Here is a 25,521-nt window from a genome sequence, read left to right on the forward strand (position 1 = left end):
CCTGGAAGAAATGAAAAGAAAGAAAAACAACAGCAGCCAAAAAAGAGGAAGTATCCCATGGACACACAGTAAATACATTATACGTGTATACAAACATTAAGATACCTGTAGTGTATACACATGAGTGTGATGGTGTACATAAGATTTATAAGGATTCTTCAACAGGAGGATATACTCAGTTGCAGGTTTGAGGTGCCCCAGACCTTTTGTGAAAACACACCCACAACATTCAACATCAAGTGTGTGTCATCACATTGCATATTCAGAATAAAGTCCAGAAAGTCGTCCCTGGGGGTGCACATCACAGACAAACTCACCTGGACTGAAAACACCACCTCACTGGTCAAAATGGCACAGAAGTGCATGCACTTCCTGATGAGGATGAGGAGAGCCCACCTGCCCTCGCCCATCCTCACCACCTTCTACAGAAGCACCATAGAGAGCATTCTGACCAGCTGTCTCACTGTGTGGTGTGGAGGCTGCAGTGCCTCAGACTGGAAGAATGTGAAAAGAGTGGTGAGAATAGCAGAGAGGATCAGCGGGGCTCCTCTTCCCTCCATAAAAGATACTTCATCCCAGCGTTGTGTGTCCTGAGCCAGTAACATCATCAGCGACATCTCACACCCCCACTATGGACTGTTCTTAGTTCTGCCCTCTGGGAAGAGGCTTTGCAGGATCCACTGCAGGTCGAGCAGATTCTGTAACAGCTTTTCCCCCACTGCCATCAGACTGCTGAACTGCTTAAAACTCTAATCAAGTCACCAGTCGAGACTCTGCATCACACTAAAAACATCATGCTTTATGGCATCACATTTATTTCAAAATACCCATTAGCAAAACATTTATGTTAAACTGCTACTTTTATCTACAGTACCACAGCACAACAAAATCACACGTGAGAGAAACTGCCTCTTCGAGAGGAGATAATCGCTCTTTGCACTCGTCAGCTCCTCCCACGAGCTCCCGGGATCGTGCTTGGGATCTCACCACCAGTGTTGTTCTTGACAGCCATCGCAGATTTAGTCATAGTCTTAGTCTTCAGGACTAACTTATTTTTTGTCACATTTTAGTCATTACAATATGTGATAGTCGACTAAAACCAACTAAAGCTTAAAATGGTTTTAGTCTAGTTTTAGTCAGTTTTATGTTGACAAATAAGAAAAAGTTAACATTTACAATTTTGAATAACAACCAGATTCTTTACCAAACTAACAGCTCTTGACTAGATACTTCAATTGCTGAGTATAGAAATCTGCCGTGCAGTTCATCATTGCTGTTGGGCAGAAAACGTAGATTTTCTTTTTTTTATGAATTAATGCCCTACTTTATAAAAAAGTGTCTAACAAAGGCTGTGAAAATAGCAAATCTAGTTCAAGACATCATATTGGTTAATATAACAGAAGGATAAGTTAACAAAATGTATAACTAAGGAATGATTTTAGACATACATCTTATGTACAACGTAAAGCAAACACTTCCTGATCTACTATGAATTATGCATTACACACGGATCAATCTTCCTTCTTTAACCCAAAAAAGCAAAACAGCAAAACAAAAACATTATTCTTTCTACTTTGGCAATTTTGGTTTTATTTATAAGAATTTAACCCTTTGTTAGCACTGCTCAGGAGTCAAAGTAAATTTAATTTACAGGGCTTTGATATAAAAAAAAATATAGAGAGAACCGACATGTTTGCCTTGTACTGCTATGGCAATGCAAAACTAAACTGAATTAACATACTAACTAAAATGTTGAAATATTCAAAGGAAACAGAAAATGTTTTAATGACAATCCAAGGAAACATTTATATCATATTTGAATAGATAGACACAAGAACTATTGGGGAGAAATTTACCTTTTTTCTGGCTCTTTATCCAAAAATAAACAGTATGCAATTAAATATTTTCTTTGGATATAATTTAGGGATTCCTTTTGGTAGTAAAGAATGTTTAGCATCACCTCTTGTGAACTGGAACAAATAAAATATTGAAAGTTAGACAAAGGGATTTTTTAACGCTTGGCAGGGAATGATCAGCCACATAGTTTATTAAGTAGCGAGAGCAGGAATAGCCTTACAGCTGAGAGCGAACCGTCAGTGTAGTGCAAAAAAGCGCAGACTCTTAGCTACATTCATGCAAAGACGCATTTCTGCGCAAGCAGAGATGGAAGAGAAGAGTTTGTGAGAGTTGATCGCTCAGTAACAGACCATTCCAGGTTATTTTCTCTGCTGCCGCTGCTGCCATGATCCATTTGTGCTCATGCGGAATGTGCACCGCTGCACGCAAGTTGGGCAGGATGACGATGGAGCACAGTTGATACTGCTTAGCTTGTCTAACAGATTACAGCACAATGATGCATTTTAAATGTCTAAACGACCACCCACTAATTTTTATTTAGTCTTGTATTTGTATTTCAATTGTATTTGAAGAAAAGTTCAACTTAAGACTAGTCATGTTTTAGTCATCAAAGATCCACATTTAGCTTGTCAGTTTTCGTTATCCTAATGAAAAAAAGGAGCGTCAACGAAATAATTTCGACATCTTTGGCGAAAACAACACTGCTCAACGCGCGCACAAATTTCTATCCAGCGGCCACTGTTGAGGACGGCTGCACTCTCGAAAGCGTCTCTGCCCTCAGACAGATTTTCTCCTTGCGCAAAGGAAAATGTGTTTTGATAGGCTGCGCGGAGACAGACCTCTTCTGTTAGCCTCCTCCTGATTGGGCCTTGTAGACAAATTCAGATGGGAAGTAGTGTCAGGAAACCTTTGACTGACAGCTCATCATACATAAGTGAAGACGACGGCTGGAAGCGGGTCAGAAGTGGAGACTTCTCCAGTGTTTGCGGTACGTGGGGTAAGTGGAATTCAGAACCTTTCTTGTTACCAGAAAAGCACAATTACTCCTCATGGAGTACTGTAGTGCTATCTTCAAATAAACAGCCATAGAATGACATACAATGACACTACTTCTCATGTAATCGTGCAAGGCCCAATCAGGAGGAGGCTTACAGAAGAGGTTTTTCTCTGCCCAGCCTGTCAAAACACATTTTCCAGCCCTGCTCCTATCTCTCAACAACCGAATACCACACCCTTTAAAGGGACACAATACCCCAGTATCAGGAAATGACCTTAAATCAGAGGAATCAGAATCAGGAGAAAGAATAGTGCTCTCACATTTTAACATTTATGCTCTACTTTTTTTTGTCGTATAAAACACAATACCAATAACTTATATTAAAGTTAGAGAGTGGAAAATCACTATATTTTACAAAAAGGGTATAAATATTTTTACAAGGCATTGCATAGAGAAATGGTGCCTCCTGCTCATTTGATCATTTCCTCCATGTAAGATTACTTCAGCAGCAACATGATTGTGGTGATAAATGTTCTTTATGGATATTGCTTTATTGTGGTGGAAAAATTTATCACAGGAAAGACCCATGACTCACAAAAAACACACACAGAGTGATTTTTGTTTGCTAATATCAGAAAGGGGGTATAAGAGTCAACTTAAGTGCAGTGAGGCTTTGGTGGTAATAAACCACTGCTGCTCTGTAATCTCAGCAGCAGAGGGAAGGGAAAATCAAACCTTTATAGAAAATTAAATGTATTATTAAAAGGATAAGATATAAAGGGTAAGATATAAAGTCTATAAAGTTACCTATTGGTGCAAACAATGAGGGGAGAACATGCACACTCTATTCAGAAAGATTAAAATCCTTTGCTGTAAGAGTTTTCATCTCCATTCAACATCATGGGTCCAGCAGTTTGTTACCAGATAAATATATATCTGTCAGAAGCTCAGAACGTAGGACCCAGAATTCAAACAGACAGATCAGTGTGATTTCAAAACAAGCGTTTATTATAGAGTAAGCATGCGGCTGCTCATTAGCTGGGGCAGATTCACTGGATACTCTTTAGAGACAGGAACTCAGGTTAGTGACTTTAGAACTCATGTGGGAAAAGATAATGAGCGTGTGAGTCACTAACCTGGTAAAGTTCAGTCTGAGCCAAGAAGATGGAGTGAATTCCGGAGGGATTGTTTCTCCGTGGCTTGCGGCGGAGCCACTTCCAGAGTTCCAGGAGAGAAGTGGAGCAACGATGAGCAGAAGCATGGAATGCAGAAGAGCAAAAGAATCCAGAGGGATAATTCAAGGCAGAGTTGAAGCAGAAACAGATTTCCAAGCCGGGGTCAGAAGACAGGTCCAAGATCATTAACAGCCAGAATCCAGGTAACAATTTAGAAAAAGATCAGGCACACAGAGCAGACCAGGGGCAACCAAAACTCAGAAGTCCAGGGACAGAAACTAGCCAAGATCAGATAATTAAAAACTCACAGGAAGGCTAGAAAACACTTACTCTTGGCTCAAATAATCTGGCACAGATGTATGGGAACAGGCAGCTTAAATAGAAATAGGAATAGGTGGATCTGATGAGTGACAATGAGCACTGGGCGGAACTATTCAGATGGAAGAAAGGAGCCAAATCCAGCCATCAGCGCCAAAATCATGACAATATCTAGATAACAAATTAATTGACATTCCTACCTAAAAAAACAAAACAAAAAGATGCTTTTGAAAAATGTCCATGAAACACATAAAGATCTTACAAGTGTCCTCATATTTGTTTTATTTTAGTTGCACTAAACACTTGTGAACATAGAGACTAAATAAAACAAGGACAAAAAGAAGTAAGATTTTAATCAGTGTCAAGAATTGCTGATTTTTTCAAACCCAGAACTTTTCTGACAGACTGAAGTAGATAAAGTCAGTGCTGGTGGGTCCGAGTTTTCTTTCCCCAATGTATAAAATATATAACTGCAGACTGAAATGCTCTAATAAAAACTTTTAGTAAAAAAATGTTGTTGTAAACTAACCTTATTGGTTACAATGATGCAAAACGGGAGAAGGTTCCAGTGGGAGGAAAACGTTTGAAGGTTACTATGATAGGCAGTCTTTTTTTTTTTTTTTTTTTTTACAATAAATCTTAAAATAAACATTAATTAAAGCTTTGTTTAAATTTTCATAATCAAAAGAGAAAGATATTTCCCTGTGAAAAACTACTTAACAGCATTTTTCCTCTCATAATGGAACATTAAGCAGTGTGTCCTCTCATTTAGTTGTCCTGTCAAACAGTGACGATTTTAGTTTTTCAGGGAAAGGATATTACCCAGCTAAGGTTGTTTACAGATGGAAACGGTGTGTCAGTGATTTTAAATGTGTGCAATGATCCAAAGAAGGTGGCCTGTACCTGAAGCTGCGATGCCTCTTTGTTTTACTAGCTAAAAACAGCAGAAACCACAGAGTTGGGCTGGATAGCAAAGAAAATCGTATAAACAGTAAAAGTGGAGCACAACATCAGTGAAGGTGCTGCAGTAAATGACACTTCAGTTCTCATTTTCATGAGGTGTGGCTTTTCTATAGAGTAAGTTGTTAGTCATTGCCTTTGGTCATCTGGTCATGTGTAAACAGGTTTGCAGCCCATCTGCGGTATAATCCATCTTTACCTAGCAACAACTGTTTGCTCTCACCCAGACACTCACTCATGCACACAGACTCAAGGAAAAAAACAGGGTCAGTTTATGTCAGGGGAACCTGTTTGTTACAGATCACTGAATATTTGTTCCTATTGATTCTATGAATCAGATGTTCTTAAATCTAAACTGTGCCTGAGTGTATCAGAAAAGTGGGAGTGAGGTCATTCTTCTTTCAAATGATTCTAGAGAATTAGCGGTGCATTTTCAGCTAATACATTTTCCAGGTGTACTGACTCGCCTGGTGAAAGGAAGCTTTTAGTTGTAAGGTGACTTAGGTGGAGATGTGGCAGAAGGAAAGCTGACTCAGCACATGATTGCTCAAACAAAATCAATTAGGTGTGGCAAAAATAATTCATGTATCACTGCTTATCTCCTGCATCACTTAACAAATTCTATATAAAGTAAATTAAAACTCAGAGAGTATTCTCAATAAGTTTTGTTTTGTACAATGCTGTCATTAAATAGTGAATATTTGTGTTTTTTTTGTAGTATTAGAGTAAACGGAAGTAAATGCATAAAGTTACACCTTTCAGATTCATAAAACAACACTTATGTGACACTGTGATGGCCTATTACATAAAGTGTTGATAAAAACACCAAAGTTAGACACGAAGGAACCCTTCTGAAAGACAATGTATATATATATATATATATATATAAATGGAGCTTTAGGTGCAACAGTGCTACCTCTGAATGGAGGGGGGAGGTCAGACAGTTTACCTGTCTAATTTGCCTTTTTAAACATTATCTGTGTTTTCAACTTCCATATTCTCCAAGGTCAACATCATTCACATAAAATATGGTTTTTTATGAACTTGCAGAAGCTGAAACATTGCATTGTTTATTTATGACCTTATCAGTACCACTGGGATCAAACGGAAAGGTTAAGAATCTGCTTCAGTCATTCAGGTGAAGCAGATTCAGGCAGCCTGGTAGAAATGTCATCTGATATTAGTTCTTTGTACAAAATGTTGCCCTGTATGCAAACCTATTTCTCTCTTTATGTTGTGGCATTGAGGATTGATGTGTGGATGAACAGAGGTCTGAATGCTTATCAGGGGAAATTAAGGTTTTGCATTAGAAATATTGCAAAATTTCTGTCTTCCTTCTGCTCTGATAACAATATGCTAATAATAAATATGGAGGAACAGGAAATTAAATGTGGGTTTACCGAGACAGGAAACTCACTTTCAAGTAACTTTTTTTGTGCTTTTTGTTTAATCTTTGATAAAAAGGGACATATTTTGTGTTTACCATAGACATGTCTGCCAGACTCCTTGCTCAGTTTTTGCAAAACTCTTGTTTCTAATTAGCTCATTAGCTTACAGACAGTTATTACGTTTTGCTTTTTTTTATATCTTATGTTTCTTTACTTTTATTTAGATCTGTTTTTTCATATAGCACCAATTCACAACAAGTTTTTTCATGTTATTACAATAAAAACATACCAACAGATTTTTTTTAAAAACCCAGCAGATTACTTCAAGTCATTGACATCCAGAATACATTCCTCCTGGATGAGCATGTAGCAAAGGTCACTTGCAATATGTAGTTGTCTTTGCAGAAATCCCTCATACTGAGTCTGCATAAAGCGATAATAATACTAATGTTATGGTTCTCATTTGTTGTGACTCTGAGTTTTCAGTTTTCTGTTATCAGTTGTTTTTATTTTCCATGATAGTCTAGCATTCTTTGGTTACTCTCTGTTGCCCCCTTGTGATTGTTTTCTTTCCCCTTGGATTCCCTCTTGCCAGTTCCACCCACACCTGCTCCTCATTCAGCTCGTTAGTCCATCCTTTGTTTTGTTCTCCTTAAATACTCCACCTCTGCAGTCACTCAGTGCTGGTTCCTTCTCGTTGCTGTATTGTCTACTCTGCTCGTCTCTCCCCGGGTCCTCAGACTCGTTTTCCCCTGATGTCTCCATGGTTTTGGTTTGTTTAATATTTTAAGTTGGATTTTTGGATTTCTGCCTCTGCTACATGCAGAGGCACCACCCATTGTTGACAACTAAATGATACTCTGCTTTAAAAAATCCTTTATAAAACTGAATGTTTGCTTTTATTTCAGTAGGTTTGGATTTAGGTATTTCACTCGGATACATTTGAAATTCATCCATTGCAGAGTAAAAATACAAACTAAGTGAAATAAAAAGAAATAGAACAAAAACAGAAAAAACCCTAAAAGTTATTGAGTAGTGATCTGTTAGTAAGTATAAATCTCCTTTTAAAAACTCAACATCAAACAAGTAGAGTTAAGTGAAAACAAATTTGATAGTGCGGTAAGAAGCAAAGTTTATAAACTTTGACTATGTTCATATAAACTTGCTAAATGATATTCTACCAAATCTATATGTCTTTTTTTTTATCTGATACTCAAGATTATAATTCACATTGGCTGAAGCTAAAACAGAAGATAAAGCAGCTGGTCTGGAGCCTGTCATCTTAAATTCTTCAATATGGGGGTGTAGTGGATATATCTGACGAACAGGATACAGACCAGAACTACCAGGTTCCGAGGAGGAGGACGAAATCCAAAAATAAGCTGTATAGATATGGGGAAGGAGGCAGAGGGTTTGGTTTGACAGAGAAGAATGCTGAGATGGAAGAAATGATCAGCGTGAGAGAAAACTAAAGACAGCAGCTTACAGAAGAACATTACACATGTGTCTTTAAAAGCACACAGAATGATGGATATTTTCATGTACAAATGAATTAGTGTTGTATAAATAAACCGGTTGACATTATTTTTTGTGCTGCATTTCCTTTCATAAAGGTGCTTCTTTTATCATAAAAGCTTTATGCTTTATGAAAAGCAAAAAGAAAAACTTTCCTCTGCTCACTAAAAAGCCACTACAGTATATAACTTTTACTCAAAGTCAAATTTTAAAGTGGTATGTTTTCACTTTTATTTGAATATTTTACACTGGTAACCTTAATTGTATTTTAGTAAGACTGTATCAAAGTTACTTCACTTTGAGTAATTTGCTCTTTCCGTCTGTGCATAGCAGCAATTACTGAACTGGAGGAACCTTGTGCTGTGATATATCAGTCAAAAGCACTGTAAAAGAGAAAAGTTGGCAGAATTTAAATTCTTCAGGCAAAAAAAAGTCTGGGAATTCTTAAGATTAGGACTTTAACATAATAATTTAAGCTTTGTTTTTAAGTTTGTCAGACGAGGAATTCTATGTTAATCTAACATAGAAAGTAAGATAGTAAGATAGTAAGTGACAGACTGCTGCTTCCCAAGTGCCGGACCAATTGACTTAAGAACTCTTTTGTCCCCCACGTCATCAGACTATACAACGCCTCACTGAGGGCGAGGAGGCGACACAGGACAGGGGGAAGAGGGAAGGAGTAGCAACACTTGTCTTTTTTATTTTTCTGTAAAATGTGAACTCCATATTTATTTGTATTTGTATTTTGCTTAATTTAACTTAATACTTTTTTGCCCTGTAAGCTGCTGGTAACCTGAATTTCAGGAGGGAGTCTTCCCAAGGGATCAATAAAGTACTGTCTATGTCTAACTGAAATGCTAATTTTTCTCCACCTCATGTAAAAGCAGTGGTGACTTAGAAAAAGGTGATGAAAAAATAACAAATCCTATATTTTTTACTTAAAAACCTTACTTTATATTTACAGATCATTGGCCCTTAATTGGGCAATTTGTCATCAACATTTTTACCTTACCCCAGCAGTCTGAGCTTTGAATTGCCAACTTTTATGGTTGCCTCATGAATAAAATGCTCTATTTTGTAAACACAGGCTTTATTGTCTTTATTTAGGCTATATTGTCATTGTAAAAAGCATACAATACTATTTTGATTTGCAGAATCTTGTTTGCAGTGATCTGTATTGTTAAAATTGAACATTCAAAGAACATTATGCCTCTAATCCAAGACCCAGTTCAAAACTTGTTTTCCCATATTTTACAACAAAAACATGAAATGTAGCTAAACTTTGATACTTAAAATAACCCAAATCCTAAAGGTAAAAGTACAGACTTTTATACCCTGTTTGTAAAAAGGACCGCTACTGCAGGTTATTCATCCCTGCTGCAACCGGACTCTACAATGTGACACCGCAACAGCAATAACCTGTGTACTGTAAACTGTGTAATTTACCATTTGACGCCCAGTGCAATAACTATATTAATATAAATATAAATACCACCCATATAAATACCCGTGTAAACACCCTGTGCAATAACCTGGTGTAATGATCCTACAAAAAAAAAAAACAGTTATATGTGGACGCACTTTATATACTGTAAATATGGCCTAGGCAGATGGCCACTCAGACTGAGTCTGGTTCTGCTGGAGGTCTCTTCCTGTTAAAAGGGAGTTTTTCCTCTCCACTGTCGCTACAAGCATGCTTAGTGTGAGGGATTGCATTTGAGTCAATGAGTCAATGCAATCAGGTGGTTTTCCTTAGATAGAAGGCTTTGAATCAATATGACTGTATGAGCTGCTGAACTGTAAAGTGCTTTGAGATGACATGTGTTGTGAATTGGCGCTATATAAATAAACTGAATTGAAAACTGAACTGAATTCTATATCCCATGCACCTTTTTCTTCCTTTGGCACATTGTTCTTCTTTGAGTATTTGAGCTGATGTAAGAAGTAAATAAAGTAAATCAATCAACCAATCAATCAAAGAGTACAATCTTGGAGTATCAAAAGGTATCTTGGTCTTTCGGTATCTGACTTATATTACTGTCCACCTCCCCTCCTTCTAGCTCCTCCCCTGACTCCACCTACTTTAATATATTTAATTTAAAAGACACCAAATGGAAAATGTCCAAATGACAACAAAGACAACAAAACACAAGAAGAAAATATACTGCTCGATTTTTGAAATCTTAAATGTTCTTTGAAAAATAACTTGAAAATAAGTTTATCTTGCAGTAATGAGCAGCATTGAAAACAATCATAATACTAATTGACTTACTATTAGTTGAACAAACTGGTGCTTATGAAAATATGGCAATTGGATTTAAAATCTATAATATGATTTGATTTCTACGGAGCCCCTCTGATGACATGGTCAAAAAAATGTTTTAATTGTGGCCACGAAATACTATTTCGTGGCCACGCAATAAGTTTAACTTGCGCACGAAATACTTAATAATATTAATATCATTCCTGGACAAGCGCGATTTGCTTACCCAGTCTGTCTTCGCCAGTCACGTGACATTTGTTGCTAAGACGCCATTTTAGGTGGAAAAGGCGTAGTGTAAACAACCGCAGCATAGCTAAACGAAGGACTAAAGGCACGTTTACATAGCAGCCTGTCCAAGAAAAGTCATTACAGTTAACATAAGCCTGAAAACAGGGGCGGATTTATTTATATTATTAATAAGTATTTCGTGCGCACGTTATACTTATTGCGTGGCCGCGAAATACTACTTCGTGCGCACGAAATACTACTTCGTGCGCACGAAATACTACTTCGTGGCCACAATTAAACATTTTTTTTTTGACCATGTCATCAGAGGGGCTCCGTAGATTTCTACTCCAGAGAGACAAGATGTGTGATTTTTCATCACAGCTGATAGAAGAGAAAAGTTCAATTTTTTCTTTCATTTAATTTAGGAATAGAAACAAATATAGATTATATAGATCTACAATACATAGTTTCCAGTGTTTATCTAAGGAATGTTTGATTGTTAAGGCTTATAGAAAATAATAAGATAACATTTAATTTCTCAGAACATAGATAACGTGTAAAACAAATAACATAATTAATTGACGAGGGTGATGTTAGAGACATTATGACTTACTTGAGATAAAGACTGGCGCCAGGCAGAGAGGCACTAACAACGTCTACATTTCTATTATGCATTTCAATAGAGGGTCACAAAACACCACAGATGTAAAAACATTGTAATAAAACCTGTGGTCTTAAAGATTTGGAAGAGAATTTAAAGGTTTTGGCTGACAGTGAGTGTAAAAGCTTTAAAAAGGAACACAACAGAGACGTATCCAGGATATGGGCTACAGCTGTCCCAACCCTGGGTGCAATACCAGTCTGCTCCTGAAACAGAGACTACGTGACTAATGCTGGCCTAAGAGAGAGAGAGTTGATAAGATCTGCTCCACTGTCAAAAGTCCTCTTTTTAGATAAAAATAAATTTGATGTATTTATTTTGAGTTCAAGACCAAAATTTCCAATGAGACAGAATAGAGGCACAGAATCTAAAAGAATAATTCAACTTTATATTTTTTATTTATCACATTGAAAAAAAAAAATTAGGTTCCACGCATCCCTGACACAACATTCAGTACATAAAGAATTTAGATCATTATATAAACAGTTTGGAAAAGTAAATTAAAAGGAAAAATAAACATGAAAACAATACATTGTTAATTTTTTGACTGCTGTGAGGTAAAAGTGTTTTCTCAGGTCTCAGGAGGGTCACGGATAATTTGGGAAGTCCTGTTATTAATCAGAGCAGTCTGCTGCTCCCAGGACAGGGGCGGAGCTAGACGGGGGGCCAGGGGTGGCCATGGCCACCCTTACCCAATCATTGGCTACCCCTGTGGCCATCTCTACCATTTTTTTCTCCTCTAATACAGTTGGTGGCAGCAGTAATACTCTCAAGTGGAATATTCAAAATATAAAACATTTTTGTGGTTAATTAAACACATTAATACACTAACATCAAAGATGATAAATACAGAATTCATGCTCTTTTCGGAACTAGATTTTGTGTTATATGGGGTAAAAGAAAATGTGTCTCTGCAATTCATCTGGGAGTCTTAAGTGAAATCATAGATAAATAATTTTAATAAAAACTTCAAATCAAATAATCAATTTATGCAGATATTAGTGCTTGTAAATATAATTTTTTTCCAGAATGTTTATTGATACAAGTAGGTAAGTAATGATGATGGAAAAGATTTACACCCCAGATCTCAAAACTGAAAGAATTTTATCCACTATACCATTTATTTAGAGAGCAAGGATGTTTAACTGTATTCGTCTGTTTGTTAGCAAAGGGCTGTAGGAAAGTATAGTTTATCTTTGTCTAGAAAATATGGATGTTTTGCTCGTTAATATTCCTGTTGGCACAGTTTAGATTGACCCTGAGGTTCTGGTGCCTATCCGCTTTTGGCCATCCCTCAGTGTTCATTGGTTATTGCCTGGCCACCCTTATAAAAATGTTCTGGCTACACCTCCGTCCCAGGAGATTTAGATGTGCCTCGTTCTCCCCTCTGATGACAAGTTTTATAGGCAAAACCTTTGTACTGCTCTCTATCCACAGCAGAACCAAAGCTGCAAATACCTGCCTTGAACACAATGGTGTCACTGAGCCTGGATGATCAACAGGTGACCTGACCTGGCATCTATGGAGTATTTTCAAGAAGATGAGCAGCACTAGAGCCCATACTGCAGATTAAGTCATCATTAACTCTTCAACTGAACTACAGGGGGACCAATCGATTGATATATCACAGACATACTTTAATTCTCAAGGGGTGGACCTGTTCTTCCGGTTTAATTAGCATATTTTCTAAGCCAAAACAAGGCTTTGTTGGGCTACTCTATAGAAGCTTAGAACTCAACACTAATTCTGACATTTTGAATTGAGAAAGCCTTCTGGATGGGAAGCGAAACGTCTTCAAACTTAAAAAACAAGGTCTAGAGTTTTTTTCAATCTATTTTTTTTTTCTTTTTTTGCAATAGATAGATCACTGTTTGTGCAATAAATCTGCACAATGTGGTTTTAAGTTTTTACATTTTATTTGTATTTCAAAATGGGACAAATTATATAAAATAAAAGGAGCACTGCAACGTTTCGAGGTCACCATTTTTTTGTCTTTGTTTTGGAAGCATAAGACTATCCGGTTAAATATATTCATATTTGGATAAAAAATATATTATGAATTATTAATGATATAGTAGGAAAATGTTAGTGGGTCTAACAGGATGTGGACACATAAGAAATCCTTAGAGCCGCATCCAACTTTGTGCCGCAGTGCCATTTCCAGTTTAAGCCAGCAGAGGGCAGCATTGTACAATGTGAATGTCTCGGGTTACTGCTGGGAAATAATGGCATCCGCTGGTGAGTCAACTTTTCCCTTAAAAGTGGGGGGTGTATCCCATCAAACGTAAAAGAAAAAGTGAATTGGTTACTTAAATGTTTTGTTTTATTGAAATATGGACCTAATTACACATTCGAAAAAGTTTATATTCACTTATATTTACTGAGCTCTTTAACACCTCTTGATTTATTTAAGCAACAGTCTAACAAAAATCTGACTACAGCATCTTGCAAATAAATCATGATTGGCGTCACGGATATTTCTTATAACTTATAACAAGATTGTACATGCTGGAAAACTCTCTTTCACCATCACGTTGAATCATTTTGGGTTTGCCATCTTCTTCAAACATTCCTTAAACTCACAGATTTTTTTTCTTTCCTTTTTTCCCAGCGGGAGGGGCAGCTCATTTGGGTTCCAACTCAGAAACACAGTTTCAGAACGCAAGTGGAGTCGCAAAGGGAGCTAAAGGTTTGATCCATTCTGTTTGTAAGGATGCCACATAAGAGGAGAAGCCATGGCCATCACAAAACCACAAAGGAGGTATGTTTGCGCAGTTTGCTTTTCTCTGCAAATATGACAAAAGGGGGAAAACAATAGACTCTCTATTGGATCATTTGAAGGCGTCACTATAGATTCTGAATACAGTAAAATATAATGTGTGAATGTGTGGAATCTTGCTGTCTATAGGTTGTGAAGTGATTTTAAGGGATCTAGGACTCCATAAGGAATGACTCATCCTCTCCATCATGCAGGAGAATGGAGGATGGTCTGAATACTGCATGGTGCTACTAACAAACATGCTTCATGTATGCATTAAGTCTGCTGCAGCTTCAACCTTTGCCTTTTAACTCTTCCCTAATCAAAACTGGGCGTGTTGACTGTGTGGCTTTTGATCCTCGCTGCGCGCGGCTTGGAGATGGTTGCGCGCAGGACGCAGACATTCCTCCGAAAGTTGTTGTGAAACTTCTGCATCAATTGAGTCAGAGAAAGGGAAGTTTTGCAGAGCAGACTGTGTGCGACAAGGTGTAGTCTGCAGGGAGTGGCTCATTTAAGGGGGAGGCATGAGAAAAAGCCAGATCTGTCTGTGAGCGCTGGGCAGAATATCCGATTATTGCAGGCTTTAGCTTCCAATTGGTCCCTCATGGCGTACGCTGCGTACTGGATGAGCACTGTAAGTAGACACCAGACTTTTCTATCTTCTGTTTTAGCCTTTGGCAACACAGTAAAACCTGGCAGTCATTTAGAAGCCGTGATTTAATGCAGAATTCCAACCCAACAAGTCAGTAGACGTCGAGGTGCGCTTTGAATCTTGGCTCCTGTTGCAGGATAATCTTGGACACAATATGAAGTGCTGTAGCAGCTTTAGTCTGTCATCGCACTTTATTTATACAGTAAGGTGTGTGATTGTTTAACCTGAGACAGCTTCCAGCACTTTGTTTAGTTCTGAACAGTGCCTGATGTTTTTTTCTACCTCTACACTAATCCAGAATAGGTCTAATCTGACCTAATCTGATATATTTTAATTAGTTTTCATGTTCTAGTTTTCATTTTTGTAAGAGTTCAACAGAAATATGTAAAAATGAATAGACTGCTGAAACAATAGCTACAAATAGCTGCATCCTGTTCAGTGGTTCCATGGGGTCCAGATTTTACAATAATAATCATTCTGCCTGCAAAGCCTTTGTTCTTGCAATAACAAGCTGCTGTATATGTGGGTGTGTGTGTGTGTGTGTGTTTTATAGCAAGGAAGAGTGGCTGCTCCTCATCTTGAAGTCCATCATAGTAGCAAAGCTTCACTCTATCCCTCTGCCGTGTCTCATTATGGAAAGGTAGTAATTTCACCTCCTTCTCCTCTTTCATACTCACACTTCATTCATTAGCACCATGTGAGATTTGATGCACAAACCTTGCAAAGTCACTAAACATATTTCTGATTTAAGAGGATGTTTCAGTACAATTAAGTGGTAAGATAATTAAAATTGACTATTTACTATAAATGTGTTTAATAATTAATTTTGTCTGTTGTGACAGTGTGATAATATATCACAACTCCCCTCTTTTACTTTTCCGTATTATTTCATTTTCAAAATGTTTAAGGTAGTTTACCTCTATAGTGTTTTTGGAAGACAAAAAGTAGGAGAAGCAGATAAAGACTAAAGTATGAGGAACTTGCTGATGCTTAGTGCCTGTCTGATATGAAAGGTTAAGAGTGTGGATCTTTGTTTGTGTTTGTCTCCCTCTGCTGAGTGCAATCCCATTATCTGTTACCTGAGTTCACTTGGTGCTTAGAAATAGTTAAAGGCTTTCTCTGGTAAAAGCAACTAAAGACATGACCGAAAACTTGCTAAGATGTATTCAGATTTAGATTTGACAAACGTTTGCTGCTTAAGATATCACTTCTGAGAAGGTTCTGCGATATACTAGAGAACAGTGATACACTTTTAGCATCTTTAATAGCTTTTTATTAAGATATGCAGTTTAAATCTCATTTTACACTATTGTTTAAAAAGAAACAAACATATTTTCCTTCCTGTTGGATGTTTTAGCTCAGTAAAGTTCACAAAACATATTTTTATTTGCTTTTAGGAAATAAAAAATATATATATTGGCAGATTTGTTTCCTTACTTGCTTCCAACTCATAATATAAAATTAAAATTAATTTGCCTTTAAACAATGATGGGGAATCATGGGAAAAGCCTAGCAAATCAACCAGTTATCAGTAGGAGAGAGATGTCAGCCTTCATTAGTCTGATTCATCCTTGATAGCAAATTCCTAATGCCTGAAGTTGCCACATTCTTCTTTGGAAAAAAAAAAAAAGCTGAAACTAGTGAGAAAGTGTGATTTTTGATAAACGAGACCTCTACCTGCATGGGCTGAAATGCCACTGAGAGAGGAAGAAGCCATTACTACAAGATTAACACGGAGTTGCAGAATTACAGTTTGCTTACTTTTGAGAGACATGATTCTGGTTTTGTAAAGGTGGTTTTATAAAGACTTATACCCGTACTGATAATCTTATTAATTTAATAAATGGTTTACAATGGTTCAATCTTATTAGCAGCATATATCCTTATGATAAGCCCTTTTGATGCAAAGGGATGCTGACAGCATGTTCCCTTCAAGGTAATTATGGCTGACAAGAGAGGTATGATCGACACACCTCTCCTTTTTAACAAGATCCTGATAATTAGCTGCTGTGTTCTTGTCAAAACCTTTGCATGAGTTGAGTCTAGGAAAATGTTGGTCATTTTTTGCACCAGTGCTAAGACATGGTTTAAAAAGGGTTTGAGTAACTAAGGTAATTCTTATTACCTTTTTATTAAGTTTGTTATCAATTGCAAATCATCTGATCATGCTTCTTACCATGCCAGATTCACTTTAAACTACCTCTATAAAAAAGTTAAAGCATTAAAGTTTCTCGGGAACAGTCCTGCTGGGTCAAAACTGTATGTTCCTTTTATTAAAAAATCCCTGAGCTGTCATAATATTATAGGTTTTTGATTTTCTGAACAGAGAGCATTAGGTTTAGCTCTTTAGATGTGAAGAAGTAATAGCTTCCTTTCAGGATTTCTTTATTTTTGTTAATTTATCACACATAAACATCTCGAATCAATAAACAGAGTTTATATTAGACAGAAACAACCTGAGCAAAGACAAGCAGTAGTTTTTAAATTACGGTTTTGTTTATCAAAAGGAGATTATCCAAACTAACCTGTCTCCAGGCTGTTAGACCAGTCATCACCCTGCCTTGTTAACTGGTAATTAATTTTGATTAACAACTTCTTTTTTGTAAAGAGAAATTTGTTTTAATTGGCCATATCTAGTTTGGATTAATGAAAGACCAGCTGAATCAATGAATCTCTGAAGTCAACCTATTCTGACGACATAAAGTAGGCTCAATAATCTTAAAAAGCAACAGATTATGCTTCAGCCTATTAAAAAAATAAATAAATGACAGAATGACCCCTTAAACCTTTCTAGGAGCTGCTGCTCTATAAACTAATTTTACTCCAACAGTGCATCAAGAACTCATCCAGGAGGTCACAAAGGAGCACCATGGAAAACACAGCAGACCTAACCTGCCTCAGTGGTCATGTTTCAGTTATAAAAAGAGACAAAAGGCCTCTAGGAGAGGTTCTATGGTGAAAACCACAGCTGACCAAAAAATAAATAAATAAAATACACAAACCACTTCTGACATTTGGAAAAAAATATTTAAGATATTGTTTATGGTGTTTATTTCGCTACATCTAACAAAAAAAACTGCATATTCAAAAAACGAACATTGTGCCTATGTTCTATAATAAGCAGTCTTTACCGAGAAATCCTGCAGGAGGGTGTTTGAGATGCTTCGCTTGGGTGCTTTTGGGTTATGCAGCAGCACAAATATCCACAGAACATCAGCAAGTCAGTTTTGAATGTGTAAAAAAAGGAAATTATAGTTTTGCATTGGATCAGTCAAGCTCTGGACTTAATTTCATTCTAAGTGCTGTTGCATCCTCATTAATATATCATTTACAGACCTTCCAGTGGGAAGGAAAACTATTTTGCAAAGAGTAATGAAATCATCCCACAAAAACAGCTTTTTTTCTCTCAGATCATCTTTGCCTGACATAAATTTTTTGTTTAACCACATTAAACATCTAACTATTACAAAAACAACCAACATGTAAAGGGTACAAATACTTATCACAACATTGCAAAACTATGGGAGTATTGATTATTAGTTAATGGGCTGTGTTTGTTCCTGTATGAGCTATAGTGAGGGAAATGGTGGCAGCTGTGGAGGAGCTTGGCTCCAAAAATAAAGAGGAACCCACAGATTAGCTGCAGAGTCAAGTTGCATGTATTTTCCCTCTGTTCTAACTTAGATTGACTGGTGACACCACCTTCCTATTTATAAATTTGTGATTGTGTTTTATACTAGCGGATGTCACATCCAGTGTTAACATAAAAACACATATTGACTGAATTTTCTATGTGCAGCACATCTGATGCCAGATTGAATAGTTTTCAGGGTGGTTACAGCTGAAGACATTTTTTTCCCATGGTGCACCAGCTTGTCTTACAGGTTAAGCCAGCCAGGGTGTTTTACACAGCAGAAGGTGTGCCTGTCTGACAGGGACAGTGCCATGTTCCCATATGTTTATGCGTGATCATTACCATGAGTGAGATAAATGGGGTTGAATACCATCAGCGTCTTTTTAAGTTTTAGGGTGTGGAGGAAATGGGTTTAAAGAGGGCAGACTAGTGTGAACTGATTCTGAGAGCATGAAGAGATGATGGATAAACCTAAGAAATGATCTGAGATGGTGTTTGTGCTAATGGGAGCAGTGTTAAAAAAATATTAAATGTTTTGGCCACTTTTATTTGTGTCTGTATTTAAAATGTGCAAAATTAATTGCAGTTGGGAAATATGTATTTTTTTTGTTTCAATTTGTGCCAACAGGGAAAAACATTCCAGAAAAGGTCTTGCAGGTATCCAAACATATAGAAAACAAATATAATTAAGGGAGTTTTAAAGTTTCCAGGAAGCACTTTTTTAATCCATTAAAGCTACAGTGTGTAATAATTACAGGGATATACAGTCAGAAATGTAATATATTATACATAACTATGTTATTTTATCATCATCTACGAGCTCAGCCTCTTAACCTTAATATTTGCGTTGCCTTAGAATTCGTTATTTATAATTACATAGGAGCGGGTCTCGCAGCCATGGAGGCAGACATCTTTGCGCTACGGCAGCGCAGAGCCAACAAACTAGCGATTGCGAGATCGCCAAAATGTCACAACGATGTAGAAAAAATAACAGGTATATTTATTATCTAAAGTCTACATGAAATCTATACCCTACACAGACTAATGAAATACTATCTGTAAAATTATCTATGTAAACAAACCTCATCACTTGAGAAGGTAGGTGATGCGGTCTGCAGTCTGACCGCTAGATGTCGCTAAAAGTTACACACTGTAGCTTTAATATAATGTTGTTATACATATTAAGTTTTAAGTTTATCGGTTTTGTAGGTTCATTGGACCAATATATGGTGGTTTAACTATTCTACAGATGTTTTGATTTTCTACATATTTCTCCCTGACCCCTGCTTCACATTTTCTGTTTTCTGTTTTGCTCCATTGTTTAATCATCTCCTGCTGCTAGCTAGCCTCACTCACCTTTAACCCTCCACTCCCTCACTGCTGCAGCAACAACCACTCGTTTTGTATCCAGTACTCACCTACCCCTCCTCTCACTAATCCCCTATCTCTACCTCCACCTATGATGTTCTACTGCTGTATTCCTGCATGCTTTCCTGATTTCCCTGCTGCTTGTTAGTTTTCGGATTATAAAAAAAATATATTTTTCTCTATTAAATGCAATTAAATCTAAATTCTGACTATTGTATGACACTTCCTGTACTTTGATCTTCTCCTCAACAACCAATCAAGATCACAATCTACTTCTATTATAATGTATCATTACATTAATATTTTCTGTCTCTTGACTTTTGACTATTTCAAAAGTATCTTTAAAGCACATATTTTCCACTCGACCACAGGAAAATTGCTCTATAACTAAAACTTGAATTATTTTCCCTCCCTGAAATAAATGCACATACAACCTAGAATACAGATTCTAAAATCGACTTTAAATACATTAAGGTAATAAAAGGAAAAGAATATGTTTCATAGAGGCCTTAGATTCTTCAGGGCAGTGGCCACTATGTTTGATAAGTTAAACACTGTGAACAGTAATCAGGACCATAAAAGACGCAAAATGAAAAAATAAATAATCCCAAACTCACTGTTTGAGAGCCGTCTCAAACAGCTGCATATTGGGATAATCAAGAATGACAAAGAATGGACAGATTGTACATGGAAACTAGCCGCTTGATCGTCATGCAGGAAAAAACTATTTCTGTCCTACCATCACAAATAGAAAAAAGGTTTCCTACATATAATAGAAATTAAATAGAGTGAGGTACACACAAGATTATGAAATATGACATTTAATTTAAAAGACTACAGAAAAGGGGGTAAACCTCAGAGACTTAGACAACCTTTATTGTCATTTTGGATACATAGAGTGTATACAAAAATAAATTTTGTTTAGTACAGCTTTCTAAACAGTAAATTAACATTTAAATTCCTTAAAATTCAAACTCACCACCTCAGGAATCCAAGTCCTATGCCTAACCACTAGACCGCCACTTTTCTTTGCAGCAACTGTTCCACCTCCTATCTGTTGTCCTGGTTGTTGTTGTGTCCGATGAAACCCATCACATTCGGTCTGCTTGTATTTCATATCTTCAGTTTAAGTCATCTGTCATTAAATAAGTACCTTTTTAAGTAATGTTTTTCCTGGGGAGATTAGACTAAGACAGGCTTTTGCCACCAAATTCTGCGGTGGATTGCTGTGAAATATGTGAAAAGCTCTTAAAGGTTATTGTTAAGCATGGTGGTGAATTTGTGATGCTGTGGACCCATTTCTCTTCTCATCTTTTCAAGAACCTTAGCAAGTGACTTGCTTCACAAATCTGAGGATTTTGGCAAAATGAGAATCTGGTTTTCTCACCAGAAACCTGAAAATATCATCAGATTTTACTGGTGTTAGGATAATTAGCATTGATGATCCAGAAGTAGAGATGCACCGATCCATTTTTCCCACCAATCCAATCCGATACAATACCTGTACTGAGCATTTCAACGGATATCCAATACTGATCCGATTCAACTTTTAAAGGAATGAACCATGTATCTTGGCATGTGAGTGATGGCTTTAGCCTTGACATAAATGTAAAAAAAGGTAACAGATAAACACAGATAATAAACGTACTTTATAGTATTTATTAACAAATAAGCAGCAAAAAGAGAGAAATAAAAGTTCCATCTAAAGTACACTGGATTAAATCTTCGATATCAAATAACCCATATCCGATCCTGCTAATTGTTCAATATCTGAGCGGATATCTGATCCAGGTATCAGATCAGTGCATCTATATCCAAAAAGTAAGACCAAATGACCACCTATGTCCCCAGAGCATAGAGAGCATAGAGAGAAACCAGGACTCTGTCATCTAGAGTGATTATAAAAAGAGCAATGTTCAAACATTCCTCTTTGTGTAAATAAAACATTAAGAATTATAGAGATAAAGTGCAATTAGTAAGGAGGGTTGTATAAAGCGTAAAGATCAGATGCAGTAACGTTTGGAATTTTTATCTTGTAATTTTTATCATTTTCATATCTTTAATACGGAGCTGTCCCTCATCTTTGCAAAATATGTATCCAACTCCATATGTGTGTGTTTCTAGCTGTTGTTTTTTTATGCTGCAAAGGGAAGTTTCATTAAACCCTTTGGGTTTGTTTAAAAGGGGGCAGCTTTGTTGCTCATGAAGCCTTAATGATTCACCCACTGGGAAAGACAACTGAGAGCATTGTTTCAGGCTGGTTGGAACTGGTTGAGAAACATTTTAGTTGTCAATTTAATTAATTCCACATTACACTAAGGTGTGCTTTAAAAAAAAAAAAAAAAACTCTCCAAAGACAGCTCAGCTGTCCGACCGAATCTGACTCACTGACTCAATCAAAAGCTGGTTTATCTGCTCACCCCACCCACTCACTATTCAAAGAGAGCCAAAAATTTGCAGAGTAATTAAAGCATCAGAGATGTGACTGTGGATGCACATTGTACTTTAAACATTACAATAAACTCACTACCAAAACCGCTCAAAAATATACCTGCTGTGGTAGTTTTTATTTTATGCATCATCTTGAGTTTTAGCCCAACCTTTTATTTGTGTGTTCACAGAAAAACACTTTCTACATTCATAGCTGGTGGAAACACTGCATACTTTGCTTGCTTAGGTTGTTCTGCTATAAAGATTCATGATGAAACTTTCTGCCTGTAGACTTTATTTTGCTCACATAAACATTGATACAAGCAGGGTGTTAACCTTCCGCTTTTATCTGTAAAAGCTGATAAAGTAGTAAAGAAAGAGGTCAAAGTTCTCCCCTTTGTTTTTTCTGCTCTCTGTTTACGCTCCATGGTAATTTAAAAAGGTTGTCAGGGATTTACCACAAGTCTTTCATTACTCTATCCATGTTGGAAGTTTGAACGTGTCATAACGATGTCATAATAATCAAAGTCACTCTGTTGTATGAATGTAGGGATATATAGTTCTAAAAGTGGTACATACATGTTGTTTTAGTGCATGGGTGCCCATGTGTGTTCATGTAAGATCAGACGTGGGCCCTGATCAGGTGGGTGTCAGCTCACATCTCCTTTTAGCCCAGGGAGAGTTACAACCCTGCCTTCTCTGACTTCTAACCAACATCGGATCCCTCTCTGCTCCCTAACCACACCTCCCAGTCTGTCTCCTCCCTTTTCTTCTGCTGTTTCCTGCCTGCCTGCTGGAAACATGCTGCAAGCCCACATATAGGACTCATAGGCTGAAAGACGAACACTCACACAGACCCAGGCGAACACACTCAGAAGCATATAGAGCAAACATGGGCCAGTTTCTGAGCTGGATCCGAGGCCCGAGGGACACCACGGCCCTGCAGGATGTGTCTGTGGAGGAGGAGGTCTGTGCTAAATGTGTTTTTTTTATTTGTTTACTTGTGCCAGAGTGTCCACATGTGATTTGTTTTGGTACGGAAAGTCAGACAGTCATTCTTTGGTTTAATGAGACAGAGGTTCTGACAGTCTTCTTTGTCTGGTTTGTGGTGCTTGTTTGAGAAAAGGACTTATAGGGGAAACACAGAGCCAGCCCAAGTCAGACTTCATTCTCTCTCTCTTCAGGAATGTGTGCAGCTCTTTTAGCCTTTGAGAGTTTAGTGCGAATGCTTGTCAGAGTGAGATATTTAACCAAGACAGAGACAAGGACTGCACTATCCAATCAAAATACCTACAAACTGCTATTAAGTTGTAGATATATTTTTTCTGTAGATAAATTTTTTTCCTTCTCAGATAGTTAGGTTATTATTAAGATATTTCAAAAAGATTTTGATTTCTGTTTCCCACCCTAACAACGATTCCCCTGAGATGAAATACAGCGGTAGATTAAGCAATCTGACTTGGGCGTGTAGCTGCCATAAGCCCAAATGTGCTCAACTTGTAAAACCTAGTGTAGGTCATATCCTGCAACCGCAGCATTATTATCTTTGGGCTGTCAAGCTGACAGCTAAACTAATTGGATGGTGACATTTCCCAGACTGGGTTGATCTCACCAGAGTGTTATCAGGGTCGTCTGGTAATGGTTAAACAGAGGAGGCCTGCACATAGAACTTTTTTACAAGAACTAGTTAACAGTACCTGTTCAAACCACTTCAGATCACACGAGTTAGAAATGAACTGATTCATGTTGTTTGCTCCTGATCTGACCTAAGCTCATAATCCCAATGTTAATCTGTTGTATAGAATATAAGCTACTACTAGGAGCAGCAGATTGATTTTCTCTACCAGTCTGTCTGCTTGTTTGAAGGTTGTAAATTCATCCCCATGATTTCAGGAAAAGAAATGTTTTTGAAAGATGGCAACATTTTTAAGAAGCTTGTCTTTAATTTTGTAGTCATGATTGATTTTTTGAAACCAAAACGTTAAAGCTGAGAGAATTTCCACTCTTCAGTGATTAACATATAACTGCAGTCGAGTCAGCTGTCCTTGAAATGTAAAATATTGTTCAATTTATGTGACTTTTTAAAGTAAAAAAAACTTTATCCATAGAAAGAAAACATTTAAAACCTTTTCCACGCAGTTCATGGCTTAAATCAGCAGTGTCCCACATATAGATTTTTTGATATACAGACTCTGCTGTAGATAAATAACACTTCTCTTCATCACCAGCTGTCTACCATAAGCCTGAAGATCTCGAGTCAAAACTTACATCAAACATGACTTGTCTTACTGGTAATTTTACACGTTAATACATTTATTCACCTCAATAAGAAAAAAAAAAAACACAAAAAACAGATCCATGCAAAAAATGTGATCAGATCACAACACTGCTACCTCCATGTTTCACTGTGGGTTTGGTGCTCATTGCACTGGGTTAAGTTAGTTTTCTTTTTATGCTTCACCTAGCTGTTGGAATTGAGGCCTGAATTTCAAGTTTTAGTTTAACTGATTATAAAATACTATTCAAAAAGCCTTCTCTTGAAGAACAAGCCTTTGTTTCTCCACCTTAGCACAGACATTCGGTAAACAACACTCTAAAACAAGCCAATAAACACCAGAGTAGGAAATATGTTTCTTTATATGTGGAAAAAAACATTCAGAATATTTTATGATGATCTAAAATATTTAATGAATATAACTTTTAAGATCCTCCGCTGCACTGATTCTCCCCATTCCACTTCATAATGTCCTTCAAAATGTATGAACCATATGTCTGCTCAAATTAGCCTCTTATTCCAGCAGGTGGGGGTAAAACTTGCTGGAATGCTGAGCTTTTTAACCCTGCATTGTGTTGCATTTGCACCTGGGCTTTGGGGAAAAAAAGGTGGAGAAAATCAAGCAGATGTTAATATTTTCTATTGTCTTTACCCACTTGAGCCAAAGTGTAATTAGACAAATTTGTTGTAAAGCTGTTTTTTTATTTACACATTTATACATGCTTTAAATATCAGAATGTGAAATGAATGCAACTTTTTAGCTGAAAGGCCCCAATTTTAAAATATACTTGGAAATGCTGCAAGTATCAAGACATGATTTGGTTTGCTTACCTCTTCACCTTGATTTGTTACAAGTATTTTAGCCGACCTATTAATTCCACATTAGGAGTAAAAACAACACACGGGCTGTACATCGTCAGAGATAAAGTTAGCGATGAGAGATGCATTAAGCTGCAGCTTTGTTCTGTTGCTTGCCTCTTGAAATCACTGCTTAAATAAGGTTCACAAACATAAAATATAGCAGTTTTAATAGCTTTGAGAG

At 37.0% G+C, this 25,521-nt stretch overlaps 1 protein-coding gene across 12 annotated transcripts in view; it reads left to right on the forward strand.

Moving 5' to 3' along the window:
* The first annotated feature begins 13,982 nt into the window (after window positions 1-13,982).
* cast (calpastatin) overlaps window positions 13,983-25,521 on the forward strand; it is a 48,860-nt gene continuing 37,321 nt past the window's right edge. Inside the window, exons 1-2 of one of the 12 annotated variants that reach the window (XM_038277853.1) lie at window positions 14,027-14,123; window positions 15,326-15,412. In XM_038277853.1, the coding sequence (XP_038133781.1) occupies window positions 14,076-14,123; window positions 15,326-15,412 (135 nt within the window). In that variant the 5' untranslated portion in view covers window positions 14,027-14,075. Of the gene's footprint in view, window positions 14,124-14,595; window positions 14,755-15,325; window positions 15,413-22,993; window positions 23,172-25,521 lie in introns of those variants that run through there. The other 11 variants (XM_038277863.1, XM_038277868.1, XM_038277855.1 and 8 more) reach the window with 11 other exon arrangements.

The sequence above is a fragment of the Cyprinodon tularosa genome, unplaced genomic scaffold, assembly GCF_016077235.1.
Source record: "Cyprinodon tularosa strain WSP-4 unplaced genomic scaffold, ASM1607723v1 ctg135, whole genome shotgun sequence".
Taxonomy (NCBI): Eukaryota; Metazoa; Chordata; class Actinopteri; order Cyprinodontiformes; family Cyprinodontidae; genus Cyprinodon; species Cyprinodon tularosa.